This window comes from Chelmon rostratus, chromosome 9 (genome assembly GCF_017976325.1).
Source record: "Chelmon rostratus isolate fCheRos1 chromosome 9, fCheRos1.pri, whole genome shotgun sequence".
Lineage (NCBI taxonomy): Eukaryota > Metazoa > Chordata > Actinopteri > Chaetodontiformes > Chaetodontidae > Chelmon > Chelmon rostratus.
Genome location: NC_055666.1, coordinates 10,766,731 through 10,783,635, shown reverse-complemented (window position 1 = coordinate 10,783,635; position 16,905 = coordinate 10,766,731). Strand labels below are relative to the sequence as shown.

The 16,905-nt window shown below is 45.8% G+C and overlaps 1 protein-coding gene across 1 annotated transcript in view; it reads left to right on the top strand.

Moving 5' to 3' along the window:
- unc5a (unc-5 netrin receptor A) overlaps positions 1-16,905 on the top strand; it is a 121,876-nt gene that overhangs the window by 92,371 nt on the left and 12,600 nt on the right. The window contains exons 7-12 of the mRNA XM_041944653.1: positions 2,660-2,824; positions 8,358-8,588; positions 9,346-9,645; positions 12,685-12,772; positions 13,252-13,420; positions 15,549-15,782. Coding sequence (XP_041800587.1) covers positions 2,660-2,824; positions 8,358-8,588; positions 9,346-9,645; positions 12,685-12,772; positions 13,252-13,420; positions 15,549-15,782 — 1,187 coding nt within the window. The remainder of the gene's footprint in view (positions 1-2,659; positions 2,825-8,357; positions 8,589-9,345; positions 9,646-12,684; positions 12,773-13,251; positions 13,421-15,548; positions 15,783-16,905) is intronic.

Below are 16,905 nucleotides of genomic sequence, written 5' to 3'. Positions count from 1 at the left end.
ACTGGGATTTGGGGCGGTTACCACGCACACATGTGTGTTGACAGGACAGTGGGAGCAGAGGGGCAGCCTGCTGGTCTCGGTGGTACTTGTCTACCTCCTCATGTTCCCCTCAAGGACACAGAAACCATAGGTGTCCGATGATCTCGGACCACGTTCGTCAGCAGCCATTGTCATTTTGAACAGCAAAGCCTCAAACAGGCCCTCCTACTGACCTGTGAAGAATGGTCGGGTTCCTTTTGCCTCTCCCCTTGACAACATGTCCAAATGGGGGCTTGCCGCTGGGCTATTGTATTACTGTCCGTCCTCGGAGACCTGCCTGACCTAAAACCTGTGGTGCTGCATGATTGAAAATCAGCTGTGGTGCCTTTTGCAGTCGCGCTAACAATCTCTTTCTGGGGATTTGATAAGGAAAACTGAGCCTGTGGATAACAATTTCCTTATGTGGAGTCTGAAAAAAATAAAAGGATGAGGTTTGGTTCTGATTTCAGCCTTGAATGTGACAAAGAAAAATCAAGGAAATTTTCTTGCTTCACTGCATTTATTGTAACCACTTACTATCTTTCCGCTTCCTGTTATGTTGTCCAAACATTTCGTGCCTGTCTGCCCTTGTAGAAACGCCTCTTCTGCTTTTGAAATATTTGCAACATGTGTTCAGAGTCAGACATGCCATCAAGAACTGCTTATGTATCTCCATCTTTCTTTGATTTTGCTGAGCCTCAGGTCGCAGTGCTAGTGTCTCATCCACATTCTCACGAGCAGCACCGTGTTTTCCACTCCAATCTCCTTGTTTGAAAACGCTATTTGCATGGCCATTAGTCTTGCTTTGTGGTGGAAAAGAGAAGCAGAATTTCATCACCTCATCGGGGCAGATGTTGATCTCATCTCTTTATTTCACAGTGGTGTGGATAAACTGAGGGGCGACATAATATATTCATTAGGATGTAATTCGCTATTCAATCATTCTCATTCCCAGCCTGGATAATCAGCCCACTGGCCCACGGATGGGTCCACTCAATGCCAAACAAGGACAATTATCTGATTGGTTCTGCTCTCTCTGCCAAATGGATCTGACTGCAAAGAGTCCCGAGCTGTGTCAGCATCCCACCACACACACACGCGCGCTCACAAACCCTCTCGCATCCTCTAGCAATCACTCGAGGACACACACAGACAAACATGCAGATTTGTGTGAGAGCAGGGTCCAATTCACCCACCTGTGCCTCTGGCCTAATACGCTTTTAGCTCCTTTTTCAATTGGGGACTTGCTCAAAAACCAAATAACATAATTACTTAGCAGAGTTATGCCGTGATAGGTATCCCACCCTGAGTAACATCTCACTTATGTTTTATTAACCAAAGCCACTGACCTGCAGTGGGTCATGCCCCCTGCACTCTTTATTGCTAGGATTAATGAGCACTAAGGTTTCTTTGCCCTTAGGTCAGTTACTACTGTCATAGAGGTGTGCTTGTGCTCTGTGTGTGAGTGTGTGTGCGAGTGTGTGTGTGTGCATGCAGCTCTGGTGATTCTTGTCTGGTCCCCTTCGCCCTTACATTTGGGAGAGAGAAAGAGCGAGATGGTGGCGTTTTTCTCCCATGAGAGCTCATTACTGCTCTTTTCCCCATTAGCCCTATGGTAACCTTCCCCAGGCCTGGCTCTGTGTCACTGTCAATATCACTCCCAGCTGCCGCCCCACCCCGGCCACAATGCCAAATTACCCCCAACCATTGCAAAATGGTCTCGCTCTCTGCATGTGGTAAAGCCACTGATATTTCTTACAGCAGGGCCCCCTCAGAACTATTACCAGCCCATTTCAAATTGTTTCATTGTGCTTGCGCTGATGGAAGGGTGTGTTTGAAGTTATGGTAGACAGAAACAGGCTGCAGGTGTAATGTACAGTAATGTTCAGAGTAATACCACCTGTGTCTTGCATTCAAATACACAGCAGGTAATGCTCATGTTGCTATAGTAACAGCTTATTTTGACAAAGAAATCAAACCTGGGCTCAGAAATGTTCACATTTTAGGTGAGTTTTTAACTAGAGATATTCACGTGTGCATGTATGTTTGATATTTGACTCGAGGGCCAATTTCCCAGAGGTTAAAGCTTTCTCGCTGTACAGATTTAGTTTGTTGACAGCTGGGTCTACCAGGCCACAGCACCTTCCACGGCACCCTCGTACCACTGGGGTTTAGCTTAGTTGCATCTGATTTCCATGTTGGAAATAAACAAAGAAAGCAGAATAGAGACAATATGGCTCTCCTCAGCAGTTTTACACGCTTTGGTTTCCCTGTGCATCTGCTGGATTTGAGTGTGTGCAAGTGGATTTGCATGTCTTTATAATGCTTTCCCTGCCAGGTTTCCATTTTAGAGCAAGTGGATTTGCACAGGATGGCAACAGAGTATTCTACCAGTTGTTCTCATCTCACACGCAAATACACCACTGCTTTTACACCGCTGTTGCATGTGAACTTCCCCATGTAGAGTTTTAACGGCAAAAAAAAAAAAGTTGTAGCTTGTTTTATTGAAACTGTTCGGCATGTCTTGCGATCAATAGTTTTCCTGTGGACTAAAATCTAAGTGTTTGAAGGGAATCAGTTTGAGTTTTGGAGCCATGTGTGTGTTTGCGCTCACCCATGCTTTTATTACGTCTGTCTGCAGTGGACGGAGGCTGGAGCGAGTGGAGCAAGTGGTCGGCGTGTGGTGCAGACTGTTCGATGTGGAGGAGCAGGGAGTGTACCCAGCCCTCACCTGGCACTGGGGGCAAAGACTGCCAGGGCCTCGACCTCCAGTCTCTCAACTGTACCAGCGAGCAGTGCCCACAGAGTGAGTTCACTACCGCCCACATACAGCAGACCGTACTCTCAGCTGTTCAGCTCAGTGGAACAATAGAAAAGATGCAGAAGCACAAGGTATTTTTAACCATGTTTCTGCAACAGGATCAGCACAATGCAGTTTGGTGATGTATTTGCTTTTTATAACTGAGCTAAATGCTAAATTCAATAAATGTGCTCCAAACATTTCAGAGCTGTAGCTTGAAAAAACACTACTGATCTGATGAAAAAAAAAGAAGATCAACACTCTCAAGGCCAAGACCTTCATCAAATACAACAACAGGTAGATCACAAACAATACATAGTGAACAGGTGTGCAGGATTAGCATCAATTAGCCCCTGCACTAAAACAGGTAGAGAGGACGGGGGGGAAAGGCTTCTCTCTTCATGCTTTTTGCTTTTGAATACAGTTTCCACTTTGGTAAGAGGTGCGTGTCCTTCTCCCCTTTTTATCAGATCAAATAAACATTTTATGCGTCCTTATGGCATCAGCTCCCTGTGATAGATGTTGAGTATATTTTTGAAGAGCTTCATAAAGGAAAGATGTCCATCCCGTAAGACACATACTGACCATTTCTGGCATCGTCCCCACCTGTGTGACCTTTTCAGACAGCCGGTGCTAATAAACAGTGGTGTGACCCTCGCCGCTAAGATGTAATATACAATCTTTTCACCTGCGTCTGTGCTTTGATGCTCTCTGACCTGTTAATAGAGCTGAGAATTAAACCATCTCTCTTCAGATTAAAACACAACCTGCCAGATAAAGTGCCGCGGGTCAGCTCGGCCGGGAAAACGCACATGACAGGCGTGCACGTGTGCCGTGATTGTCCTCAACGTGCATTTGTTATGTGTTTATATAGCTACATATTTCATTTTCATATTCTTTTGTGTGTGTGTGCAAAGTAGCCAGTGCTGCGTTACCACACCCCACATGTCATTAATAGAGCATGTGCGTACTGTCAGGATTAGAAACTGCGACGCTCGTGCAGCCCGAGCCGGCAGCTGACTGGAAAGTGGCACCGCAGGGTCCGCTGCTGACCAGATGGACATGAAGGGAGAGAGCTGTCGCTCCCTACAGATATCAAAGACAGAAAGATATTGCAGCTTCCCATCCAGAAATGATGAGTCTCAGGGTGGCGTCTCATAGAGAAAATGTTATAAATAGTGCACTCTTTGGCTGATCTGCATGGTAAACACAGAGTTTAAATGGGGATGTGTTTGACGTGAGGCAGTGAATTAATAGACTGAATTATGTATCGTGCACTTATTGACGTGATCGGATAGACTGATGCATGGAGAGCCTGGGCTACTGTGAATGTTGTTTCATGTATATGCGTTAGTGTGAATATGTGTCTTAGCGTGTGCATGCATGTGCGTGTGTGAACCGTTGGCTGAGTTTGGCTGGCGCAGTGAACCAGGGAGCTCAGTCAGCCCATCATCAAAGGTCAGCAGCTCCTCCCCAGAGAGGCAAGATGTATACACAAAGATGCCAGTCATTGTTCCTCACACACACACGCACGCACGCGTGCACACACACGCAGTCGCTCAGTATTTACACTGACAGAGCAGAGTGGAGCACTGGCCTCTGAAGAATGCCTGTCCCAATCTGTTCCCAGCAGATGTGTTTCCATAGACAACGGCTGTGTGAAGTATTATAATAAGCAAAATAGCAAGATGGTTTTGGCTTGTCAGCAACTCCCATACTTCAACCATGTCTGCAGGCTATTAGCTGAGATGGAAAACTTCCCCCTGAAACAAAAGACACCCTTCTCTTCTCCAGTGTAATCAAACAATGCAACTGCAGAGTGAGCCGTAGTTGCTGTAGACACAAAAGATGTCCTCTGTCTGAGGACCTCACAAACGCGTCTAATCTCCCTCATTAAGCCACAAATGGCACACGTTAGCTGAGGTTATTGTTTTGGGGTAATGCATATATGTGAATCAGTGCTTTGTGTCTAAAATAAACAGATCTGACCCAGGCAGGATCATTTTCATAAAGCAAACAAGTTCAGCCCAAGATGGAGCCACGCAAAATCTGTGCAGCCAAATAATAAATGCGCTGGCAGCGTGCCAGAGCCAAAATGGCAGACAGGTGTTAGAGGGCACGAAAATGATAGTGGGGGAAATATAATGCTGCTCGTATTCTCCGGCACAGGAAATTAGGAAAACATAAAAACAATTATTTGGCTTAATGTGTGTAATGAAGGTAATGAACTTAATTTGCTGCAGCATCCCGTTTCGGGGATGTCACAAATGATCGTGCAAAGGCCATCAAACTATTAATACGTCTTTAGTCTGCTCTCAAATTTCGGGGCTAATTTGGTGGTGAAGCAGCTGATGTTTTCGTCATGGGTGCATTTTGTCAGAACGGGAGTCACATGCTGTTTGAAAAATGGCTGAACATTTATTTTGGGCCATATTTCACCGGGACCCGCTGAGGGATGGGACGACTGTATTGTGGAGAATAGTAATAGTCACGTTCACTCTGAGAGTTTTAGTAGCCATATTTCCCTGACCTTAAGAACTCCTGTGTTATTCATCTTCGGGCGGGTGACTGGGATTGGCCATGGGATGAAATATATTCTCAGGTCTCTTGATAAATGCCCGCGGAGGAGGCACAGGAGGCTGCGAAGCTTTTATTTATCAATGCAGGAGAGAGAGTTGAGGACTATCAGGTGCGAACATTGTGCTGACTGCCAATGCAGAGAGGGTCCGAACTTCAACCGGTGCCCGGTACATCGCCTTAGAGGTAGATGAATTATAAATCCATACTGGCCCATCTCAAGTGAAACTGATCCCTAACCAGCCAGCCCTGGAGCAAGTCTGAGGAGCTGAACTGAAAGCTTCAGAGAGGGGAACAAACAGAGATTTGCCCAGGGTCAACTCTGAAAACAGCTCATCAGATCCACAGATTATCTGCAGGTTGGTGTCAATCACGAAGAGAGGTCACACACAAAGAGAATCAAAAGTTCCTTGCCAGCAATTACGTCAAGTGGAAATGAACGATGGAGTGACGGCTGCAGAGAGGGGAGGAGAGCTAAATTGGTCGAGTGTGTGTCACTGGAAAAAGAGGGAGAGAGAAAGCGCGCTAGAGGGGGACTAAAGTAAAGCCCATCCAATTATAAAACCTGATTAGCTATGTCAATTAAAGTGTGATGGATGTCCTTTCAATTATTGGCTGGCATCATGAAAATCAATGAGCGGGGGCCAGGGGGAGCTAGGAGCTGTTGCTGGTCAGGGTTGTAGCGAGCATCGGGATCGTTTCGCTGTGACACCTGGTGGGTCAGATAAAACTTCACTCAGTGATGCTCCGATAAGCCACCAGAGATTACAGACAGAATAGAGGGAGAAAGGGAGAGAGGGAGGAAGGAAAAGCGAGAGAGAGAGTTGTCTGATTGACTGACTTTATTGTCTGGGTGCAAGAATTGTGTGTGTGCACTGGGAGAGGAAGAGCAGAGATACTGGATCTTTGCATCTGAGTGTAGCTCAGGTGCCTTTGGTTTGCCCTTAGAAAGTAAACAGCAACCGGCCAATCTGAGGCTATGTTTATCCAATCAGCAGAACCCAGTAGGCCTGTCTCCTTGCTGACGGCCGTTGTTTTGTCTTTAGTCAGGCTGCACATTTCTCTGTAGACCGCAGTGCTAGAAGTCCAAATATCACAGCCTCGTCTGGCCTTTGACTCACCAAGACAATTGGATTTGGGAACTTTAATGAGAGGTTCAGCCATAGTCTCTCCCCCCTTTTTTGGAGCTCATTGTGGAAGGTGGAAGGTTTAGCCAGGCTGCTTACTGTTAAGCACCTTTGTTCTTCCTCGAGGAGAGAGACAGAGACGGCAGAGAGAGGCGCAGGCAGGTAAATGGACAGGATGAGAGGCGTAGGATGGGTGTATGTATCCTATAAGACTCTTCATGCCTTGAGTATGTTCTGTGCAGACATGCAGTGTGATGGCAAGAGCACAACACATGCTCGTGGTTATCTTCAGCAAGTCATATGCAATTGATTACATGTCAAGAGATCTCTGGCATTACAACAGGCTGCCATAGAGCGTGGCTGCATATAATCCCGCTACTTAAGGTATCAGATTGTACTGAGATAATCACCCATGAAATAGATTCTGGCATTTCTCTTAAAGACTAGGGTATGTCAGGCGGCTTTGTCCAAAGAAATGGATTTTTTGAGGCAAAAGGAGAAGGCAAGGACGAACGGATGAAAAGAGATGAATAGAGATGAGAATGAGACACAGACAAAAGAGTACTCTTTTTGACCAAACTAGCTGTTAGCACTCCCCTAATTTAATTGTGCCATTGTCGTGTCGCAGATTTACTAACACCAATTAAAACTTGTCATATCTGTGTTTCCAAGGTTGAGCACGGTCTCTGTCAAGTGGTAAGAGTACACAGGGGTGGAAAAACACCACCACAGTCTGGAGATATCAAAATATGTCGTAGCTAATGTTAATCAGGTCGATTTTGACACAAACCCTCCGGACTTGTTATTGCTGCTCATTGCTGAAATGCAAATCGTACATGCTGTCAGTCACAGGCACGCGCTGCCTCGTGATTCGTCTTTTTTTTTTCGTCCCTCTTAAATTCTAATTTTCATCCTTGTATGTTTCTGCTCCTCTCTCCCTGCTTCTGTCCTCCTCCTTTTGTTGTCATCTCAACGCACGCCTGCCTGCAGCACTTTAACCTTTGTCGCTGTTCTCCATCCCTCAAAACTGCGCTGCTCAATGCGTCCCCTCCTTGACTGTGTTCAGTTGACAGCACTACGCCCCCGTGGCTCCCCGGGACAATGGTCCTCCACAAAGGCCCCAGGAGCATCCTCCACCTCCGCCACCAAATTCCCCCGGCCCAGGGAGACAGCCGTAGCAAATCCCATTCTCCTGCAAAACACACACACACAGTACATACACACAAATGCACACACACATTGATGTTTGTCTGGGCTTAGCTGTCATCTTCATACTGTACTTTTGGGAGAAAGGCGCTCTTATGTTTTTCCGAGAGAAAGAGAGACATTCAGTAAGAGGTGCTAGAATTTCATAAGCAAATCCTTCATTTTTCCATTGTCTCTCTTGAGGGTGTTGTATGCTTAGAGACGGAGCGAGAAAGACAGGGGAGAGAAAGAACATGCTAGCACAAGATATATTTATCCAGTGCCGAAATCAAGTAAGGCAACCCTGAATACCTGCTGCAGAAACTGGTTCTTTCTCCTTTCCGATTGTCTACAGCTTGACATTGAAGCTATAGCCTTTTGAAAATTCTTAAAAATCAAGATGATTGTCTAATGTTTGCTAATTTTGCCTCCGCATCAAACAGTCAGGGACAAAGTCAAGCAGCATTAGGTGGCAGGCAAGGAATGTGCAACTGATTTCATGCTATTAAAAAGATCCTCGAGTGAGAACTTCGCACAGAAGATAATGAAAGATGTCGCAGCAGCGCAAGTTGGTGTTGTCATTCAACACCTGAAGGAGGTTTTTCAGTCACGATTAATCACTTTTCTGCTCTGCCCTCTTCCCGTTGCAGCCGCGAGCGGGGCAGAGGACGTGGCTCTCTACGTGGGCATGGTGGCTGTGGCGCTGTGTCTGACTCTGCTGCTCATCGTCGTGGTCCTGGTCTACCGGCGCAAGAAGGAGGGCCTGGATGCAGACGTGGCGGACTCCTCCATCCTCACCACTGGCTTCCAGCCCATGGGCATCAAGCCCAGCAAGCCAGGTGTGTGGGCACCGCGGCCACGCAGGCCTCCCCCCCACAGCAGTAGGACACTGTTCTTTGTTCTACCCTCCTCTGTGCGTCCGTCGGTCTGTCCGCCTGCCCACCGTGACCGTGCAGCACTCATCTACATGTACCAGTGATCCTGTGTTTGTTTGTGGTCGTGGAGGTGGTGTGAATGTGTTTACAGTGGTTTGTAGTCTAAGCAAGACGTATTATGTTGTGTGTTTGTGTGTGTGTGTGTGTGTGTGTGTGTGTGGTGCACAAGCTGTTTATTTGCCTGCCTGACACATTATGTTTCGCCACCACCTCATTGTCAGGAAATGTACCCACTCTGTTTACTGCCTGTGTGTGCGGAGCCTCTGAGGTTTACCAGAGAGTAATAGAAATACAACTGTCTGAGTTGGATGGAGATGGGGAACTGGGTTGCAGTGCCTGTGATTCACCGTGAAAAAAAGCCTTTATACATTCTGGGTGCTAAGCTGCATCTGAGTTCTGTTTGGAATTGATTGTGTGGTTGCTAAAGAGACAGACAGAGATAGAGAGAGAGAGGGGAGGGGAATAGACTGGCTTTGGGTAGAATTTGTGTTTGTGTATTGTCGAGAGTGTGTGCGTGTGAGTCTTGTGTTTTCTGCACCATGTGTCTTTTCCTGTTTGTTTCAGTTTTGCATGTGTGTTGGGACAGCTTTAGAGAGTGTGAGGTCTGTCTCTGTGATGTATGAACCATCTCGCCTGCCACTCATGGAGATTCACACATTTGCTTTTGTCTGTTTTCTTTTCCTTCTTATTATTATTTAAACAGAGAATTCACATTTGCTCACCATCCAGCCGGATCTAACAACCACCACCACCAGTTACCAAGGTACCCTGCGCTCTCGCCACGATGCCACCGGGAAGTTTTCAATGACCAACGGGCCTCTGCTGGACCCGCTTCCCAACGGCTCGCATACATTGCACAACGGAAAGCTTAACTCAGACCCGGCTGAGTTTGTGAGCAGGCTGTCCACTCAGAGCTACTTTAAAACGCTGCCCCGCGATGTAGCTAACACCTCCTACGGGACCTTCAACTTCCTGGGAGGGAGGCTGACGATCCCCAACACAGGTGGGTTCTTCTTTTAGGTTAATACACAGTAGGTTTAAAAAAGGTGCTTTCACGCCTGTAGTTCTGTTCAATGGGTTTGTGGAAATAAGATCCATTGTTGCCTTTTGTTTTTGGTCCAGTTCACCTTCTCATAAACTAAGAGCTGCAGACATAAAGTCATGTGGACTGACAGGGAGCTCATTCATTGGACAGTTTTGGTGATGTCATTCCGCTCTATAGTAGGTTATGCTCCACAAAGAGCTTGTAAAAAAAACAAAAGTTAGGAGCAAGATTAGTTATATTTTATCAATAGACAAATAGAGACAAACAGGAAAAAAGAAGCATTTTGTCACAATAATATTATGTGAATAATTACTGTGTGGTCGCTACACTTCACTTCCATTTTTAATGTAGTGCTGCCAAAACGCACAGTGAAGGACACAAGTTCAGCACACCTCTGTTTTAAAGGACCAGTGCGGAAGATTTACAGGGATCTATTTTGTTTTGGGTTTTAATGACCTGACCACGGGGTGAGGTGAGGCGTATTCACCTGGTTGCTGTGCAACCTCACTGCTAGATACTACTGAATCCTGCACACTGGACCTTTAACTCCTTTTCACTGTAACATATCAAGACAAACCCCCTCACTCACGTGATGAGTGTGTTATGCTGTGACCAAATGGTCTGGAATAACACATTCATTTTATTCACATTAGGAGATCCCTTTGTTTGACAGCCTAGCTTTTGAAATTCTGCTAAAATCACACATCAACTATCAAGACAAGGCTCATTTTGGTCCTCTGTTACCTGTCCAGCCATTTATGATATACGAGTGGGTTGCAGTTTCAATTAATATTGCTCATAATCGATTTTTGTATCTCCAGAGGGGAAAAACAAAAAAAGCACACACACTGTAAGGTGAAGTAAAGTGCAGTATGAATTGGAGTGCTAATCAACCTGGATGAAAGTCCCCAAAACTGTCCAATCGATAACCCTTTATGTCCATAAGCCTTTATGTTTACAGCTCTTGGTCCACTTATAATAAGTCGCTGAGAACTAAAGGGCAACAATGTATAATTAGTTTTTCTCGGTGCAAACCAGTTTACTGCTTCCCACAGTAATTTGTAAAATGTGATTTCTGGAAACTATGGAAAGATGAGAAGGAAATTAGTAGAAAGTCTTAGCGTAGCAGAGTTGGGCCGTAAAAGCAGAGTAGTTTCAGTAATCCTCAGTGGGATCTATACTTCAAACAAACAAAAGTTCCATCCAAACAATGTAACATCTGCTACTAAATGTAAAAATATGGCAGGAACAAATCAGGTTTTATTTGTATTGCACATTTCATACATCATCATTGCTTTTACATAAAAAAGTACATTTACAGGAACTTCACTACACCTGTTTTAATGACACGATGCCTCCAACTGAACATTAACAAGGTGAATTTATCTGTAACAGCTGAGTCCCATAAACGTCTCAATAGCTCGTTGAAACCGACCGAGACCATTCAGCCTTTAAATCTCGTGCATGTGGGTTCCCTAATAGGTTTGCCCTGTGATAACACACATAAAAGCGTTTCAACGCTTCGTTCACAACAGCGTAGTGCACAGGTTGTATTTCTCTGTGTGATACGAATGAGTTTCTAACTGGAACAAGACGAGACTCCGAAAATGGCACGAGAGGCTTGTTTTAACTGAGCGATTAGTGGATTGTGTGTGAAGGGTTCACTTGTTTATCTAGAAATTAAATCATCCAAAAAAACAAAAAAAGCAAGGTGTTACAATGCGTGATGGAGAATAACCAACATCTGCATGAATGTTCAGTGCAGTGATGAGTAACTATAAAATAAAGAGTGTGCACCAAATACAGTGTACTTTGAGAGATTCCTAGAATGAAACCTTGAATAAGTTATTCCTATGAGTCGCCCTCGCTCATGACAGAGCCGGTCGAGTTTGTAGCCGGTGTCCACAAGTGTCGGTTCTGTGCTGTGAGCATGGACACGGGAATGGAGATAGTCCATTAAAGATTAGTCTGATAAAAGATATAAAAAGCCCAACATCATTAGTACCCTATTTTGCTTCCCCTCTTCACATTAGCTGAGTACAGAGCTTATATAATTATACTGGAAGACTGTTTTCACTTGGCTCATTGTAGGCTGTCCAGATTAGCCGATGACAGTGCCAGTACGCCAGGAGAAAAGGTCTTTTTTTTTTTTTCCTGTGTTTTTCTTGCCATCTTCTCTCTCTGTCTCTTTTCTCCGTCTCTGCTCCACTCTCTTACAGATATTTTATGCATGGATTAACTCAAACCCATGTAGACTATACCACGCATTGGCACCCGTCTTCTTATTGGGACACAGAGGGAAAAAAAAAGTCAGCACTTCACAGGCATCCACTCAGAGAAGATATACTGTCATTTAGCACAGTTTCAGAGCAGGCCCAGAAGAAGACGCCGAAAGTTTTATAGATTCTGACAAGGCTGTGAGCATTCAGGCACCTTTGCCTTGTTCAGACAGATGTTTTTCTGGTGAACGGACCCCGGTCACAATCCAGAGACTGTTAGGATTGTGTCACATAGTCACTGTTTGTACTGCATTTTAAACAGGATTCCAAGTGGAGGATTTGCTACACAAATGCCACAGCACTCCAACTACCTCAATAGCTCTCTATTCTCCAAGGTGCATTCCCACACTCTCTTGGGGAAGTGCAATTTTCCTGGAGTATTCTGTTCCATAGTCTCAATTATCTACTTGGTGGCAGACGGAGGACATTTAAACTGCAACGCAGCGTGCGCTTTTGTCTCAGCTAATTGTTGACTGTGGGGACGTATGCCGCCTCGCCTGCCGGTGCAGAGATTTGCATCTACTGTACCTGACGGAGGCTGCCTCTGACCTTCAGAATAGATTTGTTTTTTGTTTTTGCAGCTGTACAGTTTTGTTGAGTGGGCCGGTTTCCTTTTATGAGATGACAAAAGCGTTGTTCAGTCAGAACAAATGAGCCTGTCCCCCTCTTCCTTACCTCCCCCCCTCCCCCCCTCTCCCTTTGTTGTTATTTGCATTAGGAATCAGTCTGCTCATTCCTCCCGAGGCCATCCCCAGAGGAAAGATCTATGAGATTTATCTCACTGTTCAGAGGAAGGAAGATTTAAGGTGGGTCTCTTTAACACTGCCTAACTGGCAGTCTTCCCTGGATGCCACTAGGCTGTTTGTTTTGATGCTGTACTGTTCCATTAGGAAAGGCTTAAGAGTCTGTGCCAGTACTGTGGAGGAGGGATGTAAATAAATAACGTAACCTTTTACCAGGATGTGCACGATTTAAGTTAAATGAATTGTTTGGAAAACGCTGTTTATCTGGCCGACTGCTTTCGGTCCCGGAAGACACAGTCATTGCGGCGTGCTGTGATAGTGTTGCTCATCACAACTTGGTCCAGCTAGTCACTGATTCCAGCAAGCTTTCATTATGATCTGTTACAGCTCCTACATGATTTGCAGAGGTGACAGTATCATATCCTGTTAGAAGAGACCAGTAAATTCTCACTTATAACTTGGTGAGTAAATCATCATTCATCTCGATTCATCCCCCCCGCCCCCCTCTCTCTCTCCCTCTCTCTCCTCTCTGGCTGGTTTAGGTTACCCCTGGCCGGCTGCCAGACCCTGCTCAGCCCCGTTGTGAGTTGTGGCCCTCCGGGGGTGGTCCTGAGCCGGCCAGTTATCCTCAGCATGGACCACTGCTCTGACGCATGCCTCGATAACTGGGCCATCCGCCTCAAGAAGCAGAACTATGAGGGCGCTTGGGAGGTGAGGAAGCACTATAACTCCAGCACAAATCCTCCATCGAAAGACAAAGTTGCCACCCAGTGAATTTGTCACAGAAGTGACTGAGAATGTTCCTTGAAAAAGCACAGAGTTGCTTAGCAGAGACTTGAAACTCACATTCGATGCTGTATAGGGAAGGCAGTTGTGGCCCAGCACTGAGCCGCTCCATAGGGTTTAAATTATATTGACCATCAGGTGTGTTCTCATTGGGCTGGAACAAAAGCTTGGTAGCACCGGCTCTCTCCAGCTCAAGAGTTGCTAGGCAACCTGTGTCTCACAACAGAAATTCTCTAAGCAAATTACTGATCCTCAAAGTACTCCTCTGAGTGCTCCTTGACCATTTTTGACCGCTGCTTCCAATTACAGTGTTCCCTCCCCGTTTTTCTGTCCATGAAATTTGAAAGTAACCAGAACTGCCAGACTCCAATAGGATGGAGTTGGGAAGAGCGTCGGTGTCCACACATACACACACACACACACACACACACAACCACGCAAACAAACGTGGTTTGAGGCAGTATACCCATCGCAACAATCCAGAGAGATTGGAAAGGGTGCTGGTGGGCTTTGGAGTGTTAGTAGGTCTTCTTTCATGTTCGATATTGTGCATAAATTATTCAGCCTCCCCGTGTGTGGCGGCTGTGGGGTGTCTGTGGGATGGATTGGCCTGTCTGAGGCAGAGGTTAGACCAGCACTTTTAATCATCGGCCGAACCAAATATAGCCCAACGGCCTGACTGCGTGGCCACCAAAGGAAAAGAGAGCCAGGTGGACTAGAGGACGGGAGTGGAAACAACCGCAGAGAGAGAGTGCAGAGGGAAGGAAAATGAAAGAAAGGAGAGAAAAGCAAAGTGGACCAGCAGGGAATGTAGATGTAGATGTAGAGGAATGATTTGGAAGTGTGGGAGATTGGAAATACGGCTCCGGACAGAGGAGAAAGACACAAAGAGATTGTGAAAATGGACATGCAGGAGGAGTAAGAGAAATGAATTGCCTGTAGAATGAGCGCTCAGTGTGTAATTGAGCCACCTCACTCTCTGCTCCACTTCGAAGAAATATTAAGATGATGAAAAAGTGAGACTCCATTGTGGTTGCATAGCAAATGAATTGTGTCAATACTAATTCTATTGATGTAGATGGTGTCTGGTTGAATCGATCCTAGAGGGGCTTGCTGGGCATTTGGCAGGCAGAATGCTCTCTTCAGCTTGATTGGCTAATGAGAAGAGTCAGTCAACTGGCATGATGGGATTTTAGAGAAAATGTTGTCACCTTGGGTCCAATTTGTCCCCATCAAATTAGCCCGGTGAGCAGTGGAATTATCTCATAAAACTATCCCGTACTGTGATGGGATAGGGTATTTTTGCAAGTGTGTCATCTTTATTGGAGATGCAGTTGTGATACAGCTCTGCAACAAAGCAAGAAAAATCTAATGTCTTTTTTTCTCCTCTGCAAATTAAAGCACCAATTAATTCTTGTACTGCCTGTTAGTGTTTTTTAAGTACACACACCTCTCACAATCAGCATCAGTGTTGTTTTGCAGATAAATTGGCAAGTTGTTTTCACCTTTCTTAACAAATCTCAAAGCCTGAAAGAAATTCCGGAAATCCCAATAACCCGATATTTACTGCACCTCCACTGTCTTTTCTTTCTCCAGAACCATCTATTTTTGCCAGGAATCTATTCGAGTCTCCTTTCATGTCAATTGAGTACCTCGTTCATGCATTATTAAGTAAACTGATGGTGCTCATAGGATGTGTGTCTTTATATGAGGGAATGTGTGTCTTTATGTCAGTGAATGGGGAATTTGAAGCAAGAACAAAGCATTCCTGTTTTTTTCCTCATTTAAACCGTTGCCCTGATGGCTCTGTAGCATTAGCTTTAAGGCCTTAAGCTTCAGTGTTACTTTGTCACACTGCGGGAGGGACAGTTTTGGGCTTTGCTACTGCGCCAAACTACTTTGCTAACAACTTACAAACACACACCCTCACATACAGACATCAGGTGCCCAGGCGAACACATTACCCCTCTCTCCTTCATATAGGAAATTGGGTGCTTGACCTTCCATTCACACCTTGTTTGTTTGTTTTTTTTCCTCCCCTTGCCTCCTCCAGGACGTCCTGCTGATGGGGGAGGAGCTGGTGTCGGAGCCATATTACTGCCAGCTCGAGGCCGAGACGTGTCGGCTTTTCTCGGAGCAGCTGGGCACCCTCGCCCTGGTGGGAGAGTCCCTCCACATGGGCGCTGCCAAGCGCCTGAGGCTGGTGCTCTTCTCCGACTCGTACTGTTCCACGCTGGAGTACAACATCAGGGTCTACTGCATGGACGACACACAGGACGTCTTCAAGGTAAACTGTGACAAATGTAGCCCGCCTTTTTTTCCTTTTTGGCAAGCAGTGTCTCAGCCTGCGGCTGCGTGGGTGGTTTTGCATCGGCTGAGTGATGGGTAGACTATTATGTGTAATATTGTCTGTCACATTGGAAGGTTAGTAGAAATCGGCACGTGTAGGAGTTTGGTGTGGCCATGGTAAATTGAACAATATCGTAGGCTTGATTACACCATGTGCAGTGGAAGTGTGTGTGATTTGTGGAGCTGATGTTCCCGCCGAGTCTAGTGAAACAGTGCATATGTCCAGGTTAATCATGGTATACAGTAAATCTCTGGGTGTGTTTTTGTGTGCATGTCTGCAGAGATGTTTCATTCCTTTCATGCCATCAGTGGTTCTGCTTGACTGCTGTGGGCCAAGAAGTTTCCCATCACTTTGTTCAACAGCATATTTTCGCTTCTCTTTTTTGCTCTCCGCATGGACAGAGTATAATCAAGCACTAATGCCTTCCTCCCTCCCTCGAGGACTGCCTCTGAGTAGCCTGTTAAGATTTCATTTGCATGGTTAATTAGTAAATTAAAAGGAGAGCCTGCCCCAATCTTTTCCCAGCAACCTCTGTGCTCTCTTTCTCTCCGCACCTCTCTTTCTCTCTCCAAGCTGTTCCTCCTCGTCTGACACCACCCACAGCCACAAGTGCCACTTCCCACTCGAGTCCACTTTTGCCGGCTGTAATGGCTGACCTCCTTGTGCAGAGGCTCGCCACCGGCACAATCATATGGGTGGCTGTGGGACATAAACAATGGTAGGCAGCGGGGGGCTCGGGCCGAAATTAGCACTTTCATATTCAGGGAGCTGAAGATGAGATGAGAACCGTGCCCAGGCTCTAGCTGCGGGGTGGGAATCGCTGAAAACTCTCCTAGCTTGAATCTGTCTTTTTGTGGGTCAATTCTGCCCCTGCTGCCATCTTTCTCAGTTTCTGACAGCTATTGCATGATAGCAGGCCTGCTCAGGGAAATTGCTGGCTGACATTAAACTGTGTTCTAATGCAGGAATGAATGTAAAATGTAGTATACAGGAGCTGATGCAGCTCTGCAGAGGCAGTGCTTTATTTTACAGATAGATATCATCCCTTTTTGTTTACTTG